This window comes from Impatiens glandulifera, chromosome 2 (assembly GCF_907164915.1).
Source record: "Impatiens glandulifera chromosome 2, dImpGla2.1, whole genome shotgun sequence".
NCBI lineage: Eukaryota > Viridiplantae > Streptophyta > Magnoliopsida > Ericales > Balsaminaceae > Impatiens > Impatiens glandulifera.
This window is the reverse complement of record NC_061863.1, coordinates 47,678,676-47,696,211: the sequence shown is the minus strand read 5'-3', so window position 1 is coordinate 47,696,211 and position 17,536 is coordinate 47,678,676. Positions and strand designations below refer to the sequence as shown.

The following is a 17,536-nucleotide window of genomic DNA, read 5'->3' as shown; positions in this document are numbered from 1 at the left end:
CTTGGATGGTTAGTATCAACTTGCACAACTAATCTAACCCCTACCTATTGTTGTTTGCGAAGTTGCTGTTTATATCTTCCAATTGTGTTAATGATGTTTTTTTGAGTTCGTATACATCCACTTTTTAGTAGCAAAATTATTTCAAAATAATTTAGTTTAAAAATATATTTTTTCACAATAAATTCAATTGCATAAATTAAATAAAGTAGTCTTTTGTTTTAATAACATTTATTTAACAACAATAATTTTAGATACAAAGAGGATGGTCTTTTGAGCATCTATATCTAACCAGCTATTTCGGCAACGTTGGCGATTTGGGTTTACGGGCTTAACGTCCCATTAGTTGCTTTTGTGTGGACCGGCGCACGTGTCTGTTACAGCGGAGTGCGTGGGCGTTTGATGAAAATCCAGTGTTGATCCTAATATCCTAATTGCAATAATCAAACATAATTTCGGCTATACAAGATTATCAGTTTTATAAAAGGGTTATTTAAAATCGAATTTTAATATGTTTTTTTTTTGCATTTTTTTAAAAAAAAAAATTTCAAAAATTATTTCTAGAAACACAATAAAAATTATGTTTATTATTTTTATTTTTGGATATTTTGGAGTGTTTATTTAATTATTTTAAACTATAAATTAAACATAATTTATGTTTAAAATTATAATTAAATAATTTCAACTCATTATTGGGTTTAATTTGGGTAAATAAATACAATATTTTAATTTCAAATTATTTTTGGGTTTTTATTTAATTTTTCTAATTAGAATTTAATTATCACAATAATTAACTCTAATTTGATCTTTAATCTCTTTTGAGTTATTTTGAATTTAAAAATTCAAAATATTATTTTAATATTATTATAAATAATAATATTATTAGTAAAATAAAGTTGATCAAATTTTCATACTCACCTTTCTTAATGTCTTATTTTAGTTAAATCCCTAAATTTATAAAAAAAAAAAAATAGCTTCCAAAATCTGAAGGATTTAAGCTTAGAATTCATATCTTTTTCAATTTGAGAAGGACTTGACTTGAATTTCAAGATAATTTCAAATAAATGTCAAATGTTACAAAATATATTATCCTTGGATTTGGGAGATCAACATATTTTACACATTTAAAGAGGAGAATCCAATATTTTACATATTTATTAAACTTATGGTTGGTAATGTACCTATAATTTATTGTTGAACCTGTCATCCTTTGCAAATGGGCAAGCACAAACTTTTTTTTTATGGGGTATGTGGCAAGTCATTTTCTCCTTAAATGTGATCAAATCTTTTTATAATATATAATATTTTATTGAGAAAAAAAATGCATTATATATTGAATAAAATTTTATATTTAGTTTGGAATAAATATACATGTCATTGTCATTACATCTTCTTTAGATCATGGGAACTCGGTTTGTATTCGATGGAACTATACTTATTAATAATAATAATAATAATACTTATTATTATTATTTATCTGCTATATATATATATATATTTAACTTATTATTAATAAAATATGGAATAAAACATGAAAAAAAAGAATCTAAAAGAGGTGTGACAAATAAGCTGGAAAGACAAAGTCAACTAGAGACTTAAAAAAGAAATAGACATTTAAAAATATTTTATCTTACTTAGCCGGCCTCGTTCTTTTTATAATTTTTTTATATTGATAATTTATGTTATGTTTACAACAATTTCTAGGTGGTTGGGGGAAATTTCAGTTTTTTTTTATATTTTATTTTAAGAAGAATAGACTAATATTGTAAATATGGTGCATTCAAATAATTAAACTAATTTGTTATGCACTCGAAACATATTAATTAAAGAGGAAGAATAGGAACACGACTTTGGGGAACGACTCGTACAACGAAAGTGACATCGCTGTTATACTAAAGTGGCTTCGCTGCTCGTCCATTTTGTATAACAACGAGGTTTTTTTGTATAACATCGATGTCACTTTCGTATAACAGCGATGTCACTTTCGCTGTACGAGTCGCTCCCTCAAAGTCGTGCTCCCAATCATTTTTCTTAATTAAAATGGTACGATTACGTAACTTGATTTTTCGTTTTTATTTAGTAAGAAAATTTTATTTGATTAAGTATTTTAAAATTAGTTTACAATCAATATTAAATATGAATGATTGGATGTATATATATACGATGCAATGTATTAATAGATTATAACTAATCTACTAAGACAAAATTTAAATTAAAAAAAAAATATATTGATAAAAGTTATTTCAGACTAATAATTTTAGATAAATAATATATTTTTTTTAAAGAAAAATAGTATATTCCTTTATTCTGAGACTGGGTAAAAGAAAGAAAAAAAAATGGTAGTTTGCCAGCCTTTTCAAGTCTGGATTCTCTCTGTATTTCTTCTTCTTCTTCTTCTTTGTATCTATAATCTATCTCCACAAGAACAGCTGAAATCATCATCTGTTAGTTAATCCAGTATTATCTGTTTCAAAATCAAGGAACCCATTTATCTTCCATGGCCGAATCAAAACCAGACTCTTCAGAAGCTAATGAAGAACAACAACAAGGTACGTATACTCACTCCTTTCCTGTCTCCTTTCTTTCTATAGTCTATATGTTTATTAAGTTACAACAGTAAGATGTAATCATTCATATTATTGGTTGTGGGTTGGGGGGCAATTGAAGGTATACACGCTCTCAATTTGCTTGGAATAGCCAGGGAAGGGATTGAAGCACTTTTGCAGGAAGATAAATCATCATCATCATCATCCAAAACTGATATTATTGATGATGTGAAGGCTCCAAACTTATTCGAAAGAGCCAAGGAGGAGATAGATGCAATTGTTCATACCATTCAAACCAATGATAATCAATTGGAGGCTACAAGGTTTGACATTAATACTACTATTAGAATTCAGTTTAAAGTGATTGATTCATTCATTTTCTGAATTTCAGATCATATTCAGAGGCAGATTCAAAGGCAGATTCTGTGTTAATGGGTAATGGATTGATTGATTGATTGATTAAATATTGCTGAAATGGGATTTTTGAATTAGTAGTTAATTGAAAAGTTGAATTATTAATCTGAACAGGAAAATTTGGCAAAGTTACAAATCTTATAGAAAGAGGTAAAGGAAAAATTGCAGCAATCATAGATAACATGAAGGAGGAGAAGTCAGCAAATGAACATCAACAGAGTGAAACTCGTGGATTGGGAGATGATATTGATGAGAAAACGCCTCTTAATGAAGTTAAAGCTCCAAATTTATTTGTAAGAGCAAAGGAAGAATTGGGAGCCATTGTTAATGCAATCCAACAAAAGAAAGAATCTTCCAACACCAACAAAGAAATCATAGTTGATGATGCAGGTACTCCTGGTTCTTCCTCAGATGGATTTTGGTTGTCTGTTGGAAGACAATTAGAAAAGTGTTGCTCACCTTTTGATCATAAGAAAGATTGATGTTTGAATCTTTTATGGCTTGTTGTGAAGTGTGAATAGATTATATGTTTGTGATCTTCTGTTTCATATAATTTGATTCTCTTTTGTATTGGTCTAGGAATCTTTTGTTGCTTCTTTGTTTGATTACTACTTGAGAGGAGGAAAGGTGCTTTCATTTGATTTGTGGAGTGATTATTTGTGTTTTTTTTTGTGATGTTCTCATTCATATTCATATAATGTAACCGATTCTTTATTGTATTTTGTTATTATACCACTAAATTAAACGCAATTTAGATTTCAGACCTCATTTTCAAACTTCACAATTAGATTGCTTACGATTAAAATTATACAAAATAAGTTTTGTCTTAATAATTTATGCCCGTCAATTTATTACTACATGTTATTTATAAATAAACAATTCATTTAATTACCTAATTTCAACGAATTAAGAGATTTTGACTATCGATTTTCTGAAATATGATAGTTAAAACTCTCGATTAACTTAAATTCAAAAGTTAAATTAGTGACATGAATATTTTATTTATTTATTTATTTATAAATAAATATAGATAATAAGTTAACTATATATGAAACAAATTTGTTCTTTTATAATTTTAATAATAATAAAACATAAATGGTAAGGTTTGAAAGAAGATGTCCGAAATTACAATTCACCTCAATAAAAATCTCAATTTGACAATTTGATTTATTATAATTTCTAGACAAAATTCTACTTATATAATTTTTTTTATAATTATGCTCAATAATAATATTAAATATATAGAAATCAAGTTGCGGTTCAAAAAAAAATATATGTTTAATTTTCAAAATTTTCGGATTGTCGGATTGAAATTAAAGTCGTGTTTAATTTGGATATATGTGAAAAAGTAAATGGATATTTGGGTCAGATTTTTTGCTGATTCGCCTTACACTTAAAACAATTAAAAATGTTATAAGTATGTTTTGAACTTGCAACCTAACAAAAACAAATACAACTCTTTAACTAATTAGGCTAATAAAACTTTATATTTTAAATTCAATACCAAATTTAATGAACGCGAGACATTCTTAACTATATAAATTTAATTTTTTAACTAACTAATATTAATATATATATATATATAATTATATAATGATGCTAATTTTCAAAGTGTCTGAATTACCAGGTCAAGAGTTATGCTTAATTTGAATATATATGTGAAAGTAAATGAATATTTGGGGTCGGATTATGGGTTGACCTGCCCATAAATTTAAAACGGTTAACAAAAACAAATACAACTCTTTAACTAATTAGGCTAATAAAACTTTATATTTTATTTTAAATTCAATACCAAATTTAATGAACGCGAAACATTATTAACTATATAAGTTTAATTTTTTAACTAACTAATATTAATATATATATATATATATATATATATATATATATATATATATATATATATATATATATATATATATATATATATAATGATGCTAATTTTCAAAGTGTTTGAATTACCAGGTCGAGAGCTATGATTAATTTGAATATATATGTGAAAATAAATGAATATTTGGGTCGGATTGTGGGTTGACATACCCATAAATTTAAAACGGTTAAAAGTAAAATAAAAAATGTTATATGTATGTTTTGAACTTGCAACCTAACAAAAATAAGTACAACTATTTAACCAATTAGACTAATAAGACTTTATATTTTAAATTAAACACTAAATTTGATAAACGCGAGACATTTGAACAATAAAAGTTCAACTTTTAATGATGCTTAATTTCAAAGTGTCCTGATTATCGAGTTGAAATCTGTGGTTAATTTGGATATTTATGTGAGAGTAAATTGATACTTGGGTCGAATTGTGGGTTGGTTTGCCGAGTGAGAATAGACCAGTAACAATTGAAAATGGTTAAAAAATATAAATCAAATGATGTGGTTTGTCGAGGGATAATAGGCCGATAACAATTAAAAGTGGTTAAAAAATATAAATCAAATATTTGATTGACCAAAGTGTGAGGTCACGACGCTAAATATTAAAAAATATGAATCAGATATTTGATAGACCAAAATGAAAGTGTTATGTCACGAGATGAGAGATTTATTGGAGAAAAAATATGTGAGAAAATAAGTTGTTTTACCGAAATGAATAAAATGTGAAATAAGAGTGATCTATTTTTTATTTTAATATATTATTCGTGATTTATTAATAATTTTAAACATTTATATTATTATAATATTTTAAAAAAAATATTTTGTTTATATTTTTATCTATTTATTTAAGATTATCACTAGAGAGACATTTACTGTCTAAAAAGTTAGAGAGAAAAATTTATATTTATGACATAATCTTTGGGAATAGCTATGTTTAGGACATAATATTTTCAAACATCACTTTTTCTCTAATTTTTATATTTATAAGTTTCTTCCTCTAACTTTTTACAAGGAAGTGGAAAGTCTTTTTCGCTTGCGTTGCGTAGAACGTCTTAGTGAAAGTATTCCGAAATTCGGCGTGATTTATTCTATTATATGATGATAGCACCAAAAGAACGAAACTCTTTATTCTATTATATGATGATGGCACCAAAAGAACGAAACTCTTACCGGTGCTTTCTTTCCTCTTCTTTCCATATCCATTGTAAGGGTCTATTTCAGAAGCCGAGGGGTCAGAACCCGCGTTACTTCTCTGGCGTGCGACTGAAATGAGGTATTTTCACCTGATGTACCTATTATCGCGTGTTGCTTCCTGCTCTATTTGGAGCTTTTCGCAGTCAGAGTCGCTGCTCAGATCGCGGTTCTATCATCACTCTTTATTTAAATGTTAGTGTATATTTTCATTTTATTGTAAGAAAAAATGAGATGTTTTGATTACAATTTGTTTTTTATTTTATTTTTATGCATGGTTTTAAAAATAAAAAAATTGGGACCCATCGTCTATCTTGCCAAATATCGTCGTCCCGTCCCGCCCCTTTAGATAAGTCAAGATGAAGATTGAAGATGATCGAATCATCAAGTCCTCATTTACTGCTAAAGACTCCTTCCAATCTTCATCACGATTCTTCTTCACAGATTAATCGCCGGCTTCACTCATCTCCCCCCACGTAGATAGCTATATAGATAGATCGATCGATCGATGCACGTCGCCACCAAGCAACTTTGAAGGCATCATCATTGCTTTTCTCAATAATAATTATATGTCTTATTCTGAATCTGTGGCATTCTTCCTGAATTGCTTCTTCTCTCCAGCTCAACGATACTTTCATTGACCTTCTTCTTCTTCATCATGGTCGACGCTCGAACTGCTTTCTCAGATTCCAACGATATCAGCGGAAGCAGCAGCATCTGCTACGCCGCTCACACTGAACCATCATTCTCAGCTGAACCTTCTCCTCCCGGCTTAGATGATCTTCGAAAACTTTCCGATAACCTCCAATCGATCTTCGATTCGTCTCTTCAACTCAATTCATCCTTCGCCGACGCTAAACTCGTTGTCGCTGACGGACGAGAGCTCCGAGTTCATCGCTGCATTTTATCTGCTAGAAGTCCATTCTTTAGGACTGTGTTTTCTGACAAAGACAGGGGCACGAAGTTGGAATTGAAGGATTTGGCGAAGGACTTTGTTTTGAGCTTCGAATCAGTGGCTAACGTTCTGTCCTACTTATATAGTGGAAAAGTGAAGCCGCTTCCGGAATCTGTTTTTGTATGTGCGGACGAGGAATGCTCCCACGCCGCTTGTCGGCCGGCGGTGGAATTCGTTGTGGAGGTTTTATACGCATCGTTCACTTTTCAGATATCTGAATTAGTGTCTCTTTCTCAAGTGAGGTTCTCTCTTTCTCTCTGAATCATAGCAATTATTCATCATATTGATTTCTATTTGAATTGAATAACTGAACAGATGGCTAGGAAAGTGGATTAGATTAGGAAATATTTAGGGTTTTCTTTTAAGTATGATTTTCATCAATCTTTGTTTCAGGGGCATCTATTAGATAATCTTGACAAGATTGTAGCAGATGATCTTCTTGTAGTTTTGGGTGTTGCTGATATCTGTGGTAAAGTTTGTGAGAAACTTCTTACAAGATGTATAGACAACATTATCAAATCTGATATTGATGTAACAACCCTAGAAAAATCTCTATCCATAAACATTGTCAAACAAATCGTGGACTCGAGATTCACGCAAGGCTTTAATGGACCTGGACTGAGTAGTTATCCTGATAAACATGTGAAGAGGATACATAGAGCTCTAGACTCGGATGATGTTGAATTACTAAGATTACTTCTGAAAGAAGGGCATACTACTCTGGACGATGCATGCGCACTTCATTACGCAGTTGCATTTTGTGATGCGAAAACCACTACAGAGCTTCTAGATCTCTCGATTGCGGATGTCAATTTGAGAAATTCGAGGGGATATACTGTGTTGCATATTGCAGCAATGAGGAAAGAGCCGAAACTTATTGTATCTCTTCTAACAAAGGGAGCAGAACCATCTGACTTAACTCCAGATGGGAGAAATGCACTTAAGATTGCTAAAAGGCTGACTAGGGCAGTTGAATATAATAAGCCTAAAGAAGAAGGGAAAGTGACTCCTAAGGACTCTCTGTGCATTGAAATATTGGAGCAGGCAGAAGGAAGAGCTCCTTTACTTGGAGAAGCTTCTCTTTCTCTTGCCTTAGGCGGTGACGATGTCAGAATGCAGCTTCTATACTTTGAGAACAGAGGTGAATCGAACTTCTCTTTCTTTTTTTATTACTTTTAATATATGGCTTTGTTTGTGGTTATGGATGGTAATTTGTTTTTTGGCAGTTACACTAGCAAGACTTCTATTTCCAATGGAAGCAAAAGTGGCTATGGATATCGCTCATGTAAGTGGTACTTCAGAGTTTTTGTTGGCTGGAGCAAGGAGATCAGTTGACCTTAATGATGTACCATTCAAAATCAAAGAGGAGCAGTTGAAACGGTTAAGGGCACTTTCTAAAACTGGTACAATACTAAATCAAACTTTAAAACCATGTTAGTTTTTGAGAAATGAATGGTTTCTGGTGAAGTTTTGACTAATGGGTTGTTTTGGGGGGTTTTGTTTGGACAGTGGAACTTGGTAAACGGTTCTTTCCAAGGTGTTCGAAAGTACTTGATAAGATAATGGATGCTGAGGATCTATCGGAATTAGGTCAGTTGGAGGAGGAAGAGGAGGAGGAAACTGATGAGAGGCATGTTAAGAGACAAAAGTACATCGAACTACAAGAGATTGTGGGTAAGGCTTTTGAGGAGGATAAGGAGGAATTTGACAGATCTCAAATTATATCATCTTCCTCCTCAACATCTGGAGTAGTACTAGTAAATATGATAGGGAGGAACAACATCAATGACAACAATGGCAGGTTTACATTCAGGAATTAGAGAGATTCAGCTTTTGCATGGAAAAGAGGTAAGTTTTAAAATGTTATTTGTATATTTTCAATTGATGATTACATATAATATGCAATGAGTGATCCATGTATGATTTTTCTTTCTTTCACATGTCTCTTGTTTGCTAAAAGTTTAAGGTTATATTTAGAGGATTGTTATGATTAGGAACACACTAATAAATATTTTCCATATGTACATAATTTGCAATTTAACTTAATCTGGTAAACAACACATATGGAGAATAATATGTTTGTGCTTTAATATGATCTCAATTTGTCTCTTTGCAATAATTGGATTTGCTATTTTCTTGTTTAGGCAACAAATCTGACTGGAAATCCTTTTCTATTTCTAGTACAGAAGTTATCTTGATTTACGCCTTTTTTGGATTCCAATTAACTCTATATTCAATCAACAATCCTCATGTCAATGGTATAATTTAACTAATTAATCAAAATACAGAGCAACTAATATCCATAGCCAAATAATCTTGATTTTTCTTATAAACTGTTTGATAGTGGGTTATTTGTGATTAATTCCAAATGACCCACTATTTCAATAAACAATTCCCTTCTTCTTGTCAGTCACAAATTCAAATAAACAATCAATATTTATACAACTTATATCTTTTTAGTCAAATAATCTCAAAATAACCTGAAATTTTTTATAACCTACATCAAACAAGCATATAACTCAAGATCAAACAAAGCCTTTGTTTTGTACTATTTTTGGACACAATTTCTGCTCATAGTGGGGTTGGGGGGATTGAGGGAAAAAAGAGGTAAAAAGAACAATTATGTTTTATAGGTTTCTTATTTTTTTAGGAGTCCTTTTATGATGTTGACATATTTGACTTCAGAATAATTTCCACTTTTGTTTTTGTCCACTTGTCTCTTTGGAGAACATACATATGTAGTATTTTAGCCATAAAAGGAAAGAAAAAAAAACATAGATTTGTGGCAGGAATAGTCTCCAACATAACACTGAACAAACTGGGCTTACAACTGAAACTGAATTATGTAGTAACTTATATATACATGGGTGTTAAAAAAAAGACAGAGACAGGTATTAATATTAACATGTAACTAACTAACAAACAAACAAAGCACAGTCTAGCCTAGACAATTCAAAATCCATTGGGGTGGATAATCAAATCCTCCAATTCCCGAACAATACTAATGTCAGCTGCTTCTTTTTCTTCTTCATTATCCTTCTTATTTTCACATATGATCATATCATCTTCAAGTAATTTCTCCCACAGAATGTATTCACTGTTATTTTCACTAGTACTTCCTTCTCCTTCTCCTCCATCCATTGAATCATATGAAAGTATCTGCACTTCATGCTCCATGTTCTTCAGTTCCTCTTCTTCTTGATCAATCAATTTCCGTTTCTTTCTGACCATTTTCGCCTCATCATCTATCATCATCATCTTCTGTGTTCTTATCTGTCTCAGATTATGCACTATTTGACGAAGAAAGACCGGGCTAGCGAATGCTTTGGCCATGAATAAGAAAGTCTTTTGTTGTTTGTATTCACAATTCTTAATCCTATCTCCCACTTTAGCCAGATTGATATTAGCCATCTCTTGCTCCTCTTTCATCTTCAATACTTCCATCTTCAATTCAGTTTGATCCTTCCTTAGCTCCTTTATAGTAAGCTCTGATTGCTGTTGATGCTGCTTCCTTCTCTTGATGTTTTTCAATAGTTGCTTCTTTCCTCCTTGAAACCCTTCATTCGCAAATTCCCATCTGTCCGAATCAACCTTCTTGAAACCCTATATATATATATATATTACAAGATTAGAAATTAGAAAGAAGGAAATATGTATGTAGAGGATGTAGGATGATGATGGTGATGTTGTAGTACATAGGTATTGAGTTGGCGAATGAAGGAAGAGAAGTTGTTGTGCTTGAAATAAGTAGGGAGAAGATTGCGTGAGAATTGAAAAGGATCCCAAACAATGAAACTCTTGAGTGAAGAACTCCATGAGATTATTCCGTCTGTTTCTTTATCCTCAACCATTTCGAATGTTTTCCTGATAAACGGCGGCGCCGTATCACTAACAAAACTACCCTGGCCAGTCGCCGGAGAGGAACTAAACCCATCAACGCCACCACCGCTTCCACCGGCGTACTGGTCTGAGTGAATGAGCATTATTGCTTCGTCTTTCACAGACAAAGATGCTTTAGGATGTAAATTATAATCATCCATTAATGGAAATGGAAACGAAAGATGAGAGAGAGAGATGAAATTGTAGTTGGATTGCTATCTATCTAAAAAGGGGAAATGGTTGGAAGAAAAAATGGACAGACAGACAGAGTGACAGATGTGGGAATGTTGAAGCAATGGCCGATTCGATCGTAAGTAAAATATTCATATTTATTACACCTTGTTCGGTTAATAAATATGTATAAATACCTATTTTAAAAAATATATATAATATACATATCTTAAAACACATTTTCTCAAAATCACAATTTTAAAAAATAATTTAAAAATATATTTGAGGAGCTTTTGATGATTATTTTTTTTATAAAAATATTGATAAATATATATATAAATAAAATAAAAAATAATAATTTAAAATAAAAAGTATTTTAGTATTTAGAGTGATATAATTAATATAATTGATGAAATGAGAGTGAAATTATGTTTAAGTTATTATAATAACTCAAACCGAACAAGACATTAGATCCAAAATCAAATATCAATATCTTCCGAATCATATCATGAGATCGATCCATTTATTCAAAAATATATTAATATATAATATTCTTAATTTTATAAAATTTAATTATATTATAAAAATTCAATTAATTAAAATTTTAAATAATATATTATTTTATCAAATTATTTTAATTTTTGTATAAAAATTATTTTAAAAATCAAAGCAATGGAATATTGGATTTTTAATATAATGAATGATGAATATTATAATAAATTATATAGATATATTACTTTGACTTTTAAGTAATTTTATTAAAACTAACATTTATTCCGTACATTTGCACGAGTAATAATATAAAAAACCGTAAAAAATATTACGGTAAAAATTTTATGGGCGGTTGAACCCACAATCCGACCCAAGTATCCATTTACTCTCACATATATCCAAATTAACCACAGCTCTCGACCCGACAATTCGAACACTTTAAAAATTAAGCATCATTATATATAGATTATAAATGTATTTATTTTTACGATTAATTATATTTGATTAATTGTATTAAAATTATTTTATAAACATGTGTAATCAATATAATTTATTAAAAATATTATAAATTCTTGACTTGAGGAGGATAGGTATTAAGAAAGTTTGATTTAGTTTATAATCCGTTTATATAATCGTAAATCTTATAGTGTTAAGCAAATGTGTCCATATATCAAAATCAAGTTATCGTGGTTTGAATTATTAATTTATATATTTTGATATTGTTGTAATTTTTTTATCATAAAAAAGTTCTACCTATTATTATTATATTTCAATTTTCAAATAACCCAATTATTGAAATAACCAAACAGACCTGAATTTAAATGATGGCCAAATTTAATTTTATAAGAAATACCAATTCCCAATACGATGACCACCCTCCCTCGTTAATCCTTTCATTTTTCAGAAAACGACATAATTTACCGCAAACGTGTCCTTCAATCTAGGGCCTATCCCAATTCCCACCTACTAGATAGAACATCACGTGGACAGATCAGAACAGACAGGTGTCAGATTGTCCATTACAATGATGCCACCTCATCACTAATTACACGTCATGTATGTTTGCCTTTTTTTTCAATCATATTTTCAATAAATACGGTTTTCATTTATTACATCATGTCGGTTGTTGACCTCATTCTGCGCCACGAATCCAAGAAATATGCGGTCCCATATATTCACAACAAGAATACAGTTTTTTTTTTAATATTGATCAAGCCAAAAAAATGATTGTCATATTTATAATAATAAATCCGTGAAATCTCATATCTTTAAAATATATATATATATATATATATATATATATAATTATTAATTAATGTGCTCAAATATTTTCGTACGAAAATATCTTAAAGAGTGATAGAAAAGAAAAATTGGAGAAGGAATAACATTATTAACTTGGAAAAATGAAAAAAATACTCTATTTTACTGAACGAGGATGAAAAGATAAAAAGTGACAGAAGAAAAGAGAATTTGTATTAATTTTTTAATTTTTCTAACAAGAATCAAGAATCAGATTAGACCTCATTTTTCTCAAAATCATTTCTCATATTCATATACCTAAATTCAAAATATAATATATAAATATAAAAAATAGACTTTTACTTTTAAGCTATTTCATTTTAAAAAACAAGTGACCATCTCACAGAGTCAAATTACTAAATTATTCTCTTTTTAACAAATACTCTTTCAAATATTTTACCAAAAATTAAAATCTGCTCTTAATCAACATTTTTTACATAACTCCAATATAGTATATTTTTCTGGGTATGGGGTACCTATAAATTATAATTAATGACATATGATATATGCTAGGATCTCATGTAAAATTAGAGTTAGAATAATGATAATAAATATCAAAATTAAAACTACACGATTATCTTCTTCAAAGTTACAAGGATGATATTAATTATTGCTCTCCTCTATATCAACTAGGAATCCTATTTGCACAACAAGATTTTTCTTCTTCAATGGCAGGTGTTCGATTCTATCTCTGATGTATTCGGCTATTCGCTAATGCTCTTTTACAACCCTAATAATAATAATCTCCATCTTATTCTGACACGAGAGATGCAGGTAGGTTTTCATAATCAGACCAGAAAAAAACAACAGTTAGCTTTGTTCAAGAATAATACGTACCTCGCCCCCATCCAACCGGTCGTGATCTTATAGTTGTAGGCTAGCAATTTGGTTCATCCCACTGTTCAAGAATCTGGCTCATTGTTGCCGTCTTTTCCAATCATGAATTCCAATATGCACCTCTTCATCCTGATCATGAGAAGAGAATGTAGCATCTATTTGATTATTAAAATTCAAAACAAATTTTAAAAAGTTACCTCTGATTCTTCTTCGTCATCATCATCATCATCCAGTATGTAGTTGACATTCATCCTGGCACGGAAAGTCTCCTCATCAATCTCCTCTGTTCTCTTCATATCTTCCTGTCAGTTTTTAACAGTTAAATGGGTTAGTTAAACCATATGAGAACTGGAGATGATCAAGGGTAAAATTTTCCATTTACTATACCAGCTCCATCTTCAACTTCTCAATTTGTTCTGTCAGGCCTAATATATGATGCTTTAGACCCTGAATTCAATCAATCAATCAAGAAAGAAACAAGTATTACATTGATATGTTCATTACTAAAATTGGGAAATGGCGTTTTGTGATTGTGATGATTTTCAAACGTGATTGTGTAACTTAAAAACTTGTGAAGAAATGAAATTCATATTTATCTTATTACCTCGCGTCTCTGTAGTTCAATTGATCGTGCCAATGCCTGCCTTTTACTCAATAGATTCTTGGGTCTTATTGTAAGGGGTCTTCGATAATTCTTCCCCCGATACAAAATAATTGAGTATCCTTGAACTGTTTTATCCAAGGATACAAGAATACCTCCACTTTCTGCCTCTAGAGAGACTGCTATATGCTTCACTTGTGATATGTTTTTTCCTCTAACAAATAGCTTCACCACCTCTCTATATTTCCAGTTTAAGTGTATGTTCTCTATTGTACCATCAAACACATCTCTCCTACCTGAATACACCATGAATATCTCAACTTAAACGGAAGGAAAAAAACGATTGTTTTTATTTATTTTTACTTACCTACTGTCAGATACGGTTGCATGCTCAGTCCTATTTTGCGAAACAAGTGTCTCTCCTCATCTGTTATGGTTTCTAAATCAGTCGGTAGATCTGCTGGTTCGAGAGATTCCTGCACTTCTAAAACTGCTTTCTCAGCTTTCAACATCTTTCGATTAGCCTGCAAAACAACCATGAAACGATTATATATCCATTTAAAAACACTTTTTTAGATCTGAATACTGAGAAACTGTCAATAAATTTATTTGAAAACACTTTTTTTTCAAGTATCTCACGTTTGGAAACTGAACTTAACAGATTATTGACGGTTTCTCGTCAAAGTGTGTTTCCAAAGGGGATATTTGCTTTTGCTGGGAAAGAATTGACGATTTTTTTTAGAGATGATGCAACTCACAAGTGCTAGTCTGTTCTCGAGTTGTCTGACCAAAGAGGCGTGTCTAGCAACAGCAGCATCCTTCATCATTTTCCCTACATCAACATTGGCAAATTGGTTCCCCCACTCTGAAGTTGCTGCCTTTGTTTCCGCAAGTGTTCCTGCAACGAGACGACGGACTTTTACAGGTTTGGAATTTGACAAAAACATTCTCGATGCCCTGTTTCGAGCTTCCTCTTCCTCATCCTCAGTCAGCACATTCCTTTTCTGTGCTTCCTCAACCGCTTTCGTAACAACAGGCGGCAAAAAATCATTACCCCTGTAAAATACAATGTACTCCTTGTTCCTTGAAACTAATGTTCCACCTGTTAATACCTACATAAATCATAATAGGAATCGTCAAAACAGACCTCGAGCAGAATTTATAAACAAATAAAAATTGGTCAAAATTTTTTGACCTTAAGCTCTTCTGCCATCCTCTCGTTACATGTATTTAGTACACCACGCTTGATGGCTATCTTGGCGATGGCACTTCTTTCCCATAGTTTCACCATGGCCATAGCCAAACCTTGCAATTCTCTGTTTCTTCCTGTATAGAAGAAAATTGATACAACATAAAAAGAAAAGTACAATAAATAAAACCTGTAAACCAGTATACAGAAGTAGCATCATACCTAGAGCAAAATGGGGAGGCATTTTTCGAGCAGTTTGTCTGTACAAAGTCATTTGCTTTCCCGTTAAACAACGTCTGAACCCTTCTCTTAGAAACCTGTACGGAGTTCTATATCCAGGAACTACATTAGGAAGCAAATCTGCATCTATGGGTAGTGGTTCGGGGCCAGTCCAATCTTTAAATCGTGGACCTAGCTCATCCAACAGAAGGTTAATCTCACTCAAATCTGTGACTTCTTCTCCTTCATGTAAATGGATTGAATCTCTAGAAGAGTTTCGAATAGATACAGCGTTATTCCTAATCAGATCTTTTGGTCTGTTGGCAGTATCTTCAGTTTGCTTGGAATAAGATTGAACACAAGGAAACTTGTATGTCATTCCCCTGTATAACACTATTGAACTGCCTGATCTCCATATGACTAGACCTCCAGTTCTTTTCTGGTTCAGGACAATGTATAACAAAGATAAGAACAAGAAAGTCTGAATCCCTAGAGTAATGCAACAAAGATGATACTACAGTATGACACTAACTAACCTCCAAAATTTCATGATTTCTTTTCATGTTCAAAGTAGAAGAACCCTCGAACTTCAGTTTCACCACTTCATTCTCCTTCCACTTCTCATGAATGTTGTTCACCAGTTCTTGGTTGATACCAGCTTTTCCAATCTTTATCCTTTCCACCATTCTCAATGAAACATTTCGGAGCCTATTTAATTCTGCCTCAGGTATAAATCTCTCTGCGACATCAGCCTTTCCCTTACTGGATTTTTCATCAACAGAAGAAGTTGGATTACTCCATCTCTTCCATGGCAACATCACTGAACCACTTTCATCAATTGAAGAGCTATGAGAACTGTTATCATCCTTAATAGTCACAGATACCGTTCTTTCTATAATGGAAACCTCTTGGCGCTTCTCAACAGAAGCAATTTCTTCCCTCGCCAGATCCTTTTGTACTGGAGCATCATTGTAGTCAATTTTGCCAGGGAAATCTCTTAATCCAGTTACATTTTTGAATTTTCCATGAGTCCAAGGAGCTGAAACTGCAGTTGAAGTTATGAATTTAGTAGATGGGATGACCTTCACTTCTTCTGGCTCAGACACTTGATCCTCCACTATCTGATGTCTTTGTTGCTCTAGTTCGTCTTCTTCGAAATTTGGTTCATTTTGCCTCTGAAAATCTTCGCTCCACGGAAGCTTCTCCGTCAATGGAGTAGTTTTGAGGGACCATTTATCGCGAATTTGTTCAAAGAAACTCGGCCTAGGCTTTCTCCTCTTCTTACTCACAGTCTTAAAATCTGCAGCCTCAAGCAGGACTTCCTGCTGACATCGTATAGGTCTAAATTTCTCATTCTTCACAGAAAAGGATCGATGAAGATGAATTGAAAAGTAGTGAGATGATGAAGACGGAAAAAGAGAAGAGTGGACAAGAAAACCCAGCGAAGTCGATGAAGCAGCCATGAAATTTCATGCGATAGTGGAATGGGTGTCGCTGAGAGGAAATATCACCATCAATATTAACTCAGTTTGCCTTTGCTTTGTGTTCTAAACTCCAAGCCAAGCTCTAGCTCAAATGGATCATCATGTACCAGCTGAGAAGAATATATAATTCAATAACAAAATTGTATGTAATACATTAACATTTCATGATAATAACTACTGCTATGGATCAATTGTGTACCATTGTAATAGGTACAAACAGGCACAAATCAAAGAGATCATTTTTTTGTTGCCCAGTTCAAATTTGTCAATGATAGAGTTTAGTCTTAAGTTTACTTACAGTTTGCTAACCTAACATAGTGTTACAGTTAAAGGGAAATAAGAGATTCAAAAATCAATCCGAGAAAACTGAGTCGTAAA

The 17,536-nt window shown here is 31.7% G+C and overlaps 4 protein-coding genes across 4 annotated transcripts; 2 read left to right on the top strand and 2 right to left on the bottom strand.

The window, feature by feature from the left end:
• The first annotated feature begins 2,408 nt into the window (after positions 1 to 2,408).
• LOC124928162 lies at positions 2,409 to 3,063 on the top strand. The gene is made up of 3 exons (XM_047468689.1): positions 2,409 to 2,546; positions 2,665 to 2,866; positions 2,935 to 3,063. Exons 1-3 carry the CDS (start codon positions 2,495 to 2,497, stop codon positions 2,996 to 2,998), a joined length of 318 nt encoding a protein of 105 aa, XP_047324645.1. The 5' UTR covers positions 2,409 to 2,494; the 3' UTR covers positions 2,999 to 3,063.
• A 3,567-nt stretch (positions 3,064 to 6,630) lies between these two features.
• Positions 6,631 to 8,980, top strand: LOC124925720 (BTB/POZ domain and ankyrin repeat-containing protein NPR1-like). Its single transcript, XM_047465797.1, has 4 exons — positions 6,631 to 7,224; positions 7,381 to 8,128; positions 8,214 to 8,390; positions 8,497 to 8,980. Exons 1-4 carry the CDS (start codon positions 6,691 to 6,693, stop codon positions 8,805 to 8,807), a joined length of 1,770 nt encoding a protein of 589 aa, XP_047321753.1. The 5' UTR covers positions 6,631 to 6,690; the 3' UTR covers positions 8,808 to 8,980.
• Positions 8,981 to 9,746: 766 nt separating this feature from the next.
• Positions 9,747 to 11,166, bottom strand: LOC124927170 (heat stress transcription factor A-7a-like). Its single transcript, XM_047467534.1, has 2 exons — positions 10,683 to 11,166; positions 9,747 to 10,590 (listed from the first exon to the last, which is right to left on the bottom strand). The coding sequence occupies exons 1-2, from the start codon at positions 11,025 to 11,027 to the stop codon at positions 9,940 to 9,942; spliced, it is 996 nt and encodes a 331-aa protein (XP_047323490.1). The 5' UTR covers positions 11,028 to 11,166; the 3' UTR covers positions 9,747 to 9,939.
• Positions 11,167 to 13,372: 2,206 nt separating this feature from the next.
• LOC124924312 (CRM-domain containing factor CFM3A, chloroplastic/mitochondrial) lies at positions 13,373 to 17,268 on the bottom strand. Its single transcript, XM_047464369.1, has 10 exons — positions 16,211 to 17,268; positions 15,678 to 16,113; positions 15,462 to 15,592; positions 15,025 to 15,378; positions 14,634 to 14,790; positions 14,270 to 14,562; positions 14,053 to 14,112; positions 13,863 to 13,967; positions 13,666 to 13,794; positions 13,373 to 13,584 (listed from the first exon to the last, which is right to left on the bottom strand). The coding sequence occupies exons 1-9, from the start codon at positions 17,135 to 17,137 to the stop codon at positions 13,744 to 13,746; spliced, it is 2,514 nt and encodes an 837-aa protein (XP_047320325.1). The 5' UTR covers positions 17,138 to 17,268; the 3' UTR covers positions 13,373 to 13,584; positions 13,666 to 13,743.
• Between the last annotated feature and the right edge of the window lie 268 nt (positions 17,269 to 17,536).